Raw genomic sequence first — 11339 nt, forward strand, 5'->3', positions numbered from 1 at the left:
AGTAGATAGAATTTAAAGGATCAATTAAATTTTTAAAAATTCATGCTGTACCTACAACCAAAAAGATTTTGTATTTTCATAAGTAGTGTAAAACTATGGAATAATTTTAAGTGTGGACATAGAAATAGTAATAGAATTAAGGAGTTTAACTGTAAATATAAAGATATGTATCAATCAAGATATATGCAAGAACAGGCTCAATGATTAATTACATGGACTATTGTGGGTGTGCTGTATATTTTGTAATCCCTCCTTAATATATCACTGGTATTATGTAAGGATGTTAACACTATTATATTCTTTCTTTTTTTTTTTTTAGTATAATTTGGGTGTTTAATAGTGAATCATTTATTGCTTGCAAACTAATGACAGGAAGATGATGTCATGGGGTAGGACTAGATAAATCTGACTTCTTCCTACTCCATTCAAGCATGTTCTAGGTATAAGCACATTGATTTTGGATTAGCATTTGTTGGATATGTGTGTTGACATATCAACTGTCTTTACATGCTTGAAAGAATAAATCAAATCAAATCAAATCAGTTGTGTTTCATGTCTTCCTACAAATACAACACTGCAGATATTTTACTACATCGGCCCTCAGTCTCTGAAAATCATGCACAGCCATCTCAGTAGATCCATCTGTTTGGCTTTAAGACATATCAGAGGCAGACATGCAGAGAGAGTCTGGGAATAAAGAATAAAGGCAGGCTAAAAGACAGAGGGTGAAGGCGAGGAGGACTGTGTTTGTGTTGTGTGTGACAAAAACAGCTCACAGGTAGAAGTGTGAGATTTCTGAAACAAGTTGAAGAAAGGTGCTAGACAAAATGAAATGTTTCAACAAGTAGGGTGTGGTTGCTCTATTCTCAGATGGCTGATCTGTTTTTATTTATGATTTATGCAGATAGAAATGCACAATCTCACAAATCCGAGGCTGTGCATAACAGTGGCATACAGCTGTTTGTAGCCTGACTGCAGGATTTCATCCCGATTAGCAGGAAGCTGAGCAGTGGATATGAGGCCTTAGACTGGAAGACTCATAACTGCTGACTCACCATGTCTCTCATCAACATCAAGAAGGATAACCTGTGATTCATGTCATTTTAATGTCATTTAAGACGAAATCTAATGTTACTACAATGCCAAGTCACAATTGTTAATAGCAATTGTTTTCCATCCAGTTTAAACAAATGTGTTGTTATGGTCCATCTAGTAAATCAGTTACACTAACTCCAGAGTGGTGCTTAAATTATCTGGACAACTACAAGCCTGTCTTACATTACAGCTGTCTAGCAGCAGTGAGACATAAACATGAACTTAATTTCAGCAATTAGCTGTGAAGTCTCAGAGCATGGCATTTAGTACAGATGGCCAACTGGGACCATAACTCACACTTAACAAGGTGTGCGATGACGTGGAACATTATAGATAAACAAAAAAGAGAAGGACAGGAGAGATGGATGTTGTTGAATAAAGAGGTGATTCAATTGCAGGATATCTAAGATAAAATCAGAGTGATAGTTGCATGTAGAAAGAACATGAGGGAAACCCTGTATTTCAGAGTTTTAAGTATGACATCTTTATCATTCTTATTGTTGGCATGGAATCCTTTGTGCATGCTGAGAGGCAAAGCCCGTCTACTTTCAGGATGAGGCTTACAGGTCATACATAAACCGTCAGAAAGATTTTATGCTTCTTTTTGCAAATCAGGAGAAAGATATGCTAGCCTTTATTCTGAATCTGTTGCTATGACACACAGGCAGAGTGAACTAGCCCACCTCTTTAATATGCATACTATGAGCATGAGGCCCATCTACTGCAGCTGATAAATCTGGTTAACGTGGGACTGGTATGATGTAGCTCCAGCTAAACAAAACATTGCTTCCTTTTACTACTGCTTTCCAGAATGAAATAACTCCTTGTTGTGATTCAAAATATTATTGATTGAACCTTCATTTATTTTTGTTATTTGTATTTATTGTAAACACATATGCATTTCAGCTTTTTGCAGGCCTTACCTGCTGGAGACTCGTTGTGGTTCTCCTCATCAGAGTCAGCAAAAACCTCAGCCAGTTCTTGGTCAGACATGTCCGTTAGCTCAGTCAGATCCAAGAGGTCAAAGTGCACCTCTAAAGAAGAGACGCTACTCAGTGGTTCTATGAGGCAGAGAGAGAATATAGCACACTTTTAGTTTAGAAGGATGTTTCAGAAGACATTTATATTATCAACACATTTATTTCTGACATTGCAGGAAAAAAAGCAACCCTTTTACCAAACCAGTCTTTAACACTGCTCTTGAATCTCCATTGTGCTCATAATTAATTCAATAGCTTGCTCTTGTGATACTATGGTAAATTTGATTTTAACGGAGAATTTTATACTTTTATCCACTTAATCTTCTTCAGAGATATTTTAGACTGTAGATTTCTTGAATCTGCCTCTGAGTTCACTACTGTAGTCAGTCAGTGGCTCTGTATAAGCACGATAACTGCATATTACCACAGGCACTGACTGAAGAAATGAAACAACAGCTGAAGTCAGTGGAGATGTAAATAGCCATTTTTTTTATGATCACTACTTTTTGCCTGGGTGTGTTGCACCTGTTCATTCCTGAAGCCTCTGATTCTTCAGGAGGCAGGAAACAACAGGGTCATTTTCCTGTGTGATATGAATTAATGTTTCTGACTCAGCAGTCCAGTCAGGCTGCCTCCTAAGCTGAAATGTTAATGTAGGTAAACTAAAATGCATTCAAAGATGCTGTAATACGTACATAAATTCTAGCCAGGGCCCAAAAAAATCTGCTTGTCTCAGCATCAGCCAAGCTAGGAACCAATTCTTTGTAATAAAGCTGAACTAATCTGTCATTATAGCAAGAAAGCTGTTTGGGGACTACACTGAGGCAGATGGAGGAGTGCTTTCTATTTCCTTATGAATCCAGGGATGCATGCCTGCCATGCAACATCAAGTCTGAATGAAACAGGTCACTGGTTGTTTTTGGGCCTGACTTTGTGAAGAAAACGATGGATTATGTGACAGTTTCAAAGCTGTTATTATCCTGTGTCATATGTGTCCTGTTGTTCAGCTTGTTTAAGCGAATGCTGCAGGCTGAAGAAGCAGAGTCCACTCCCCTGCTGCTACATTTCATTCCCTCCTGATAGACTGTATATTGATTAAAAGGAGCAGTGGCTGGTCATTGTGTTGTATTTCAAATATAATAAAAACACTCAGCACTAGAAATGCCAGGAGACACAAAAAATGGAAATGAAGGAAGTAGTGACAATATGACAGAATGCAAATAAGAAATGAGCAATCAAATCAAATCAAATTTTATTTGTATAGCGCCAAATCACAACAAAAGTCATCTCAGGACACTTTACAGAGTAAGGTCTAGACCTTACTGTTATCACTATTATTAGAGGGAAAACCCAACAAATCCCCCTTGGGAGCAATGCAAAATTAGAGTTTGGATTTTGAAATGTTGTTGAACTATGTTTAACTAAAGGAGATCCAGATGATCAAATACAAAAGCCCACATCACCCCACTAATTTCACCCCAAACCTGCTCTGCTCACAATGTACAGTCCTGTCCAGTGTTAATGTCATGTTTAGAAGCAGGACTGGTTCACAAGCCAGATGCAATGAAGATAAGGAAAGACTAAAATGGAAAAAGATGCAGGATAGAGGGGAATGGAAGTGATAGTGCCAATTTAATCCCTTTACACTTTAAACCTTTAACATTTAAAATAAGCCCAGGTTATACCACCCATTAAGACATTCCTTTAAAAGAGTAGCTTCTCATCTTAATCTTCTTCTCTGGGATTCCTCATGGTGCCGTTCTACTCTCCATGTTTTTTTTTCCAAATTTGAAATATCATTAACTTTAATACCGTTAACTTTTGTCCTGATATTACCCATTAAATCCTACATTAACCCTAGTCCCATACTCTGATGCTGGATATGTGAGGACATTTTTTAAAACAAATAAGGAACCGTCCTATTTGATTCTCGTTTCTATAACCCTGGAAATGTTGATAAATGAGTTGTACTTCAGCATAAAGCAGTAAGCAAGAAACCTAAAGGTGTTTTTTAAAAATGTGTCCTGTTTAGATGATAAAAGGTTTGACTCATCTATCCTTGTTTCAGTCACTATCAGTCCCACATAAGCATTTTAGCATCTCTCCACTCCATCAGACTACAGAAAATGCTGTCTGAGATTTGACATCACATTACTCCTTTGCAGTCAAAGAATCAGTCAATATAAAAGGCTGCTAAATGGCACTTCATTAGATGTTTAAACTAATCAGTTTCCATTGTCACACCACTAACAAGTGCATGACATATAATCAACCTCAGCAATAGAAAGGCTCAATAGTAAGAACCATTTACCATCCGGAGCATTGTCCATTATCCTGTATCAACTGTCTGATAATGGGTTATTGTATTTACTGAAAAAATGCTGAAGAATGAATGATACAGCACTGTTGTGTTTATTCATTTCATATTTTTCCTCACTTCATGTTGCTTTCTGACAGCGTTTGTGAATTTATTTAATTTTCCAACAGACTGAAGGATGCTTGCTTATAGTGAAGAAACTGAAGGCAGTGAGATGGAAATTGTGGAGGAGGAGATGAAGAGGAACCAGGGGAAGCAGGTTGATGAGAGACGAGGGACAGGTGAAGTTAGGTATGAAGGTACATGTAAAGCAATAAGATGGGAAGTGAATAGCGAGACAACAGATGAAGAGAATTCCCAGTATCATTTTCAGCTAAGGTTATTCTCATTCTGATGCACTTGTTTTTTAACCACCTCTCCCTCATTTCTTTTTCCCTCTCCCACACCATTTGTCTGTGAATAATTGATCAGCACATTTTCTCTCCCAGGCAGACACACTGAAACAACTGCATCCACCCCAAAAGCCCTGAGACACCAGTAGGGAGGAGTGACAATATAAGAATTCATGCTGAGACAAAAAAAAAAAAAAACAGCAACTGTGTTTGTGCCTGAAGCAGATGAATAATGTAATAGACCACTACCTCCTCTTACAACAAACATACAGCCCAATGGTCCATAAAGTCACATTTGTGTGTTCTGATCCATTTTGACACCTTCTCGATATATTTTTTTCCAGAATGCCCTTAATCTCAAACATAATACCTTTGTAGTTCATGTGAGTGAAATAAAGATCCCTTTAATCCTGTGAAAAGTGAAAAAGGGTTTAAATGAGACTATCATAGTTATAAAATTAATTGTTTGTACACTGTCAGTTTCAGATTTTATGAAAAGAGTTTTTTCATCTTGTCCTGTTTCTGTGTTTCCTTTCTCTGCATGTAGAAAGGTACAGACAGATTCAACTGAGGGAACAAAGAATAGGGAGGATGGGTATGAGGGAGGAGCTCACATCTGGGAGATGGGATAAGCGAACAGAGGGGATGTGCTTTGCATGTTGGATCTGAAATCCCCTTTTCTTTCTATTCATCAGAGCTTTGAGGTCATCAAACCAACCTGAACAGCTTGTAATGATGACTTGGCGCAGATGAAGTGAAGACAATGGTTTACTGGAAATAAGCAGTTTTTTGTTCTCTCCATTAACTCCCAATTTCTGCGATTAAAGATCAATGCAGACAGAACAGCCTTTCTTCTTCACAGACTACTCCACAGCAGTCACCATAAAATTCTATTTTGACACATCCATCCAATCACCCAGTTGCTGCAAACCAACTGACAAATTGTTGTTGTCTGGGATATTAAGGTGTTTGTCTTTTTGAAGTAGACGTCTAAAAATAAATGTTGCAGGTCAGGAGCAACTGTGATCTCCCTTTTTGGAAATAAACTGCAGCACTAGGAAGGGATTTGTTTTAGTACCATTCAAGACGAAGATGCAATGTGGTTTTGTTGCACTATGGACAAAACACTGAATAATGTCCATAAAATATGAAAAGTGAGTAAAGTATTTATTGTGGTGATACTGAAAAGGCTGAACTTTTGTTACGATAGGTTTTAGTTCTGTTTAAATATCTGAACCAGAAATGATCTGTCTTGATGCTTGTCTTGACATGACTTGTGTCTCCCTCTACCTCTCTTGCCATGTACTATCAGCTGACCTGCCAGGTGGCATGGCTGGTTAATGGGTCACATTAAATCACAGAAACACAGGCATTAGGTTCAGGATGAGCTGCTTCTGTGAAATGTGTTTAGCTAGTTAAGCAGATAAAGACTGCGCTGTCACCAGTGTAGCCCCAGTATTCGTGTTTCTTTGCTCTGACCTCTGAGTCTGGCACGTACAGGGAGCCCTCTGTGCAGGACTGATGGACAATGAGGCTTTTCAACTAAGGCTAAGCTGAAATGGTCTTCGAGAATGTGGTAGCAGGATCCTTAAAATAGGCAGTGATCATTCACTGGGTTTCAAGATCAGAGGAAATCAAATATGAACTTTATTGAGTGAAGATAGTCCACAACTATACTGTATGTTTATAACTAATGCTTTATTGATCCATAGGCTTGTACTATGTCATTCATCATTTGTTACTGTATGTTACTGTAGCTTAAGGTTCTCTTTTAGCTCCTGTGCTACCACTAAACATTCAGCATTTTCTCACTCAATAGCTCCCCTATTTTTTCCTCCCTTTTTTTAACCCTTTGCTCTGGTACTCACGTCTCTTCTCAGTCATGTGCAGAAGGCTAGCAGTGTGCCCTGACAGACAACCCTCCTCCTCCTCTGCTGGGTGCTGGAACAACTCCTTGGACAGGTCACCTGAGCTGGAGGGCTTCAACAGTTTCTGGATGTCTTTACTGGGCTCTGTCAGTACACATAAACACAAGTACAGTGTGAAAGGCAGCAGTAAAAATCAAAGCCACTGAGCATATGTTTCTAGTCTTTTAATAAAGGACTACATTGGTGATGCTGGCCTAATTACTCTGCTTAAGTTACTGGAGATCTCAGGTGTAGATCTAATGAAGAGAAACAAATTGCTTAAGAGATCCAAAGTACTGAAAGAAGTGTTTATCTGTCAGTCATATTTGTGTAACCACTGTTAAATGTCTTCCATCCCATACAGTACCCTAATCCTAAAATTAACCCCCAGGCATTTTATCACCTCTCTGTCGTAAATATCTTGTGTGTCTGTTTGCGCGTTAATATATTCTTCACATATGCGTGTCTCCATCTTCTGTCAGTATTGTATCAATTATTTTTACATATTTGTACATGGGTTTAGACAGCATTAAAGATTTATAGATGTACTGTATGATTCCTTGCAAGGAGAAACGTTTACTTGGCTGTGAGCAGATGTTAAATTCGGCCATTTAATGTTTCCATAAAGAGAATGTATTATGAGAGCATGAATATGCTCTTCTCTCAAGCCAGCTGAAAAACATCTCAAACATCTATTCACAATAGAAAACCAAGTTCACGCAGACTATCAACAAAGTATGAAAATAGAAGGTACTTAAAATAAGTTTCCTTCAAATGCTGTAAATACACAAACTGTAAACTGGTTAAACTTGAGCAAGGTTAAATATTTGCTTGTTTTACAGGGCAGAAAGCAAACTGTGATATATGATAAGGCTGAGCGAGGTAAGGGCAGCAGTAGAGAGGCACAGCACATTTATCACTGCGGCATAAATGCCCTCAATTTCTGAATTGCAAGAGGCTGAAATTCTTCTAAGTGATATGATGGTTCTATTGCTGCACATCTAGCATGTTGGGTGAAATCATGCATGTTTATCAAACAAAGTAAACTGGTGTGGTAAATGACATTTAACAGGAAAAGAAACTCATCTGTGTGTATGGAGCAACATTTAGCAAAAATGATCAGTATGGCTTATGACAGCATGTTGATGGAAGGTAGTGTGGGAGTATAGCAGCTTCCCAGTGGGTCTCACCAGATGGCTGGTATCGTTTCTGTTTGCCGTATATTTCTAGACTGTTGCATTTCATGTGAGAAGTGTGTTAGAGCTGATGCCAAGCTACTGTACATGATTTCACTGTGAAAAGTCCATTGTTCATTGCTGACTATTGATTGATTTCCCAGGCGAGGAGCCACACAGACTGAAACACTATAGTGTTACCTTTGCTGTTATAATGAAATGTTTGTTCAATATTTGGACTGTCTACCAGCAGCTTTGTTTTCCATTACCGTCACTATCTTTAGTAAACACTACCTGAGAAATTGTGCTGAATTACTGCCCCTCACCTTTCTACTACCCATCCAGCCAGCCCATCAGCTGTAACAAGGACTGGATTGTCTAAGTTACAGAATTCCAAAGTCATCAGCTATTTCTGTTGATAAAAAACACACCTATAGACATTTTGTCACTATAGTATAAAATGTTTGGAAACAAAAATTTCCTTTATGCTTTTACTGTGTGTCACTTAAAGAAATGTCCTCGTTCTAAATTCAAATAAAACTGAGATGGAGGTCACTGGGCCAGCCCGACGCAGACACAAGTATGATAAATTAAAAGTAACTCTCAACAAATGTGTTATCGCTCAAAAGCAGACAGTTAAGAATTTAGGTGTCACATTCTGGTTCTGATTCTGCTTTCCCTTCATTTGCTCCCTATCCAAGTTCGATGTGACTTCATGGTGGTTCTAATGACCTGCAAATCCTGCATGGAACTGCCCCTCTGTACCTGTCCAATTTACTGAGCCCTTATATTCCAGCCTGTACCTCTTTTCTCAGAATGCAGGCCTTGTCTCTGTTCCCAAAATTAAAAAGAAGTCAGCTGGTCGTTTCTTATCACGCCCCATTCCTCTGGAATGAGCTCCTGCTGATTGAGGGGGTGGGGGTGACTACAACTCCGGGTCAATAAATCAGTCAGCATTTGACTGTGTAGTGCAGGTAGAAGAAATCAACATGCTCTCCTAATACCCTGTTTGCCAGGTCATTGATCAGGTCATTGTGCTTTGTGTTCCTTTGTGTCTTGTATCTTGTTATTTCTAGTGTTTTTAGTGTATTTTCTATTGGTACTATTTCTAATCCTCATGGGTAGGACTAGAAATATTTTTTACACTGCTAATTTTAATTTAAACAGCTGTTGGTTTTGAGCTGTTGCTGTGTGTGCCATGATACAATGTCACACTGTTTTGTGATATATCATGTTAATGATGTTTCCTCTAATTCAGTCTTGTCTTAATGAACAGATAATATGCCAGTTTGTCATGGGGCAGGTAATTCTGGCCATCAGATACAGTATCTAAACAGTGATAAGTGGAACAAAGTCATGAAACAAAAGAAAAATCACTTTCCATAAATAAATACTATGCTGTGACTGTGGGTATCTGCTGAAACTGCAACTTGTAGGGGCTGCACAGGCATTATTTTACTTCATGGTGCAATAGAGTAATAAAGCGACATTTTATCAGTGGTTGAATGAACACTGTAGGTTCAGCTGCAGCTAATGCCATATACTGACACATAAACTACTAATGCTTTGCCTCACATTGTACTGTACATTATAAGAAGTTGTTTTTATTTATTAAAATCATGGTTATTATCCATCCAACATGGGCCTATAATGTAAGACTTAGCCTACACTCTATATGAACAGTTAAATTATCGACCTTTTAAATGTTATAGTACAATAGTGGCACTGAGGGATTGTGCAGTGCAACCGCACAGCACAGGTTTCTCTGGATGGCCTTTACACAAAAGCCAAATCTGTCCACTATTGTACCACAACTTCTATTCATCAGTCCAGCTTTTGTATGTTTGACCTACAGTGTGTGGATTTAAAAAGACCTGCATATAGGCCACAGATCAAACATAAAGGTTGAATGTAGAAATAAACCATCCACAACCGGATCCTATAGGTAGGGAATATGATCAGCAATAGAGTACCAGTGCACTATATATTAACTTATATCACTGACCAACCCTTGACAGTAAAATTTTGTGGTATGATTTAAGATGAACTTATATAGAAAACATTATTCAAAAAGATCATAGTCCAGCCACTCAGAAAGTGAACATACTGCATAAAGAAAGACAACAGGCAGGCAAATCAGAGCACAAGTCATTCAAAAGACAAGCCTTGCTTAATGTGACAAAAGCCACTACACAGAGAACAGAAAGAATAGAAAATGGCTCTTACCTGGGCTCCCTGCCCCTCCCTGTGCCTCCATGCAGCTCAGCCAAGAGAGTCCTGCTGCTCACCACACCAGCATCGGAGAGAGTGGAGGAGACAAACAGGGAGAAAAGAGGGGAGAGGCAAGGGGAGAGTGCATCTGTGTGTGTGCATATGAGAGAAAGCAGAGGGGGGTGGGTAGACACAACGAGATCTCAGTTCCCCAGACTCTGCTCCTCCTTATCTTTTTGTCCACCGTTGTTCTAGATTTCCCAGATAGGTGGTGTTGGTTTCTTCTCTTGCACAGTCCCCCTGCCCTGCTCTGCCATCAGACCTGAGCGCTGAGTGCTGCACTTCCTCACAGAGCGAGTCCACTACAGAGAGGGAACAGCAACATCACAGCAACCGTCTAAGCCACTCGCTTTAGTAGATGCACTATTGTGAGGCTTGGCTTGGTATGTAAAGAATACACTGTGAGAGACCCAGTGCAAAAGAGGGATAGAAAGAAAGGGAGGGTGGCAACGTGCCAAAACTGAGAGAGAGAACAGGGTGTCAGGGAGGGTTATGGACCACTGGAAGAGGGGTGGGGGTGTGTATCGGAAAATGATTATCCCTCTGTGTACCAATGTTTATGTGCATACCATAAACCTTTGCTGTATACTTGTAGGCAAGTTGTTAAATCTGATGATAATTCAGTTCATTGAAAATGTACACAGCTCTGGTCCCCAGATGACAGCAAGGCAGAAGAAGAAATATGTGGCAATCACACATTTACATTTCAGTATGCAGTTTATTAGTTGTCATTGAAAAGCAATGACAACTAAGAAACACACCCAGTATTGAATTAACTGTCTGTGATGCTCGATGGAAATGTGAATCCCATATCCTCCCAAAAGCAGGGAACAATGCTTCTCTCTGCTGTGGGGGATCTGCTGGCAGAGCTCGCCCTCTAGTGACAGGATCTGGCATCTTCACGTAGGTGAATCATGATTTTGCTGTCTTGCCAGAAAAACACCAGAAATACAGCCAAAAGAATTTGTATACTACTATAATTTAAGGGATATGCAAATATTATACAAGTAAATATATAACGTGAATGACAAACAATGGAGACTGGTAATACAGCCTCCAATGGATAATACAGACTGTTGTAGCCCATACTGACTGCCAACACTTGTCAGAAACTGTGGGCACCGTTTTCATTTAGTAGGCCTGACGCACAACTTTTGATGGCGAATCAGTACCTCTCTAATCCTCCCCCCCCCCCCCGTTCG

General features: G+C 39.2%; 1 protein-coding gene across 1 annotated transcript in view; it reads right to left on the bottom strand.

Annotated features, from left to right (window-relative positions):
• Positions 1 to 10502, bottom strand: part of dbndd1 (dysbindin domain containing 1) — a 19164-nt gene extending 8662 nt beyond the window's left edge. Inside the window, exons 1-3 of the mRNA XM_020604930.1 lie at positions 10093 to 10502; positions 6653 to 6796; positions 2019 to 2156 (exon numbers count right to left, since the gene is read on the bottom strand). Of these exons, the coding sequence (XP_020460586.1) occupies positions 2019 to 2156; positions 6653 to 6796; positions 10093 to 10123 (313 nt within the window). The 5' untranslated portion in view covers positions 10124 to 10502. The remainder of the gene's footprint in view (positions 1 to 2018; positions 2157 to 6652; positions 6797 to 10092) is intronic.
• Positions 10503 to 11339: the final 837 nt, after the last annotated feature.

Source organism: Monopterus albus, unplaced genomic scaffold, assembly GCF_001952655.1.
Source record: "Monopterus albus unplaced genomic scaffold, M_albus_1.0 scaffold4.1, whole genome shotgun sequence".
In the NCBI taxonomy this organism is placed as follows: domain Eukaryota; kingdom Metazoa; phylum Chordata; class Actinopteri; order Synbranchiformes; family Synbranchidae; genus Monopterus; species Monopterus albus.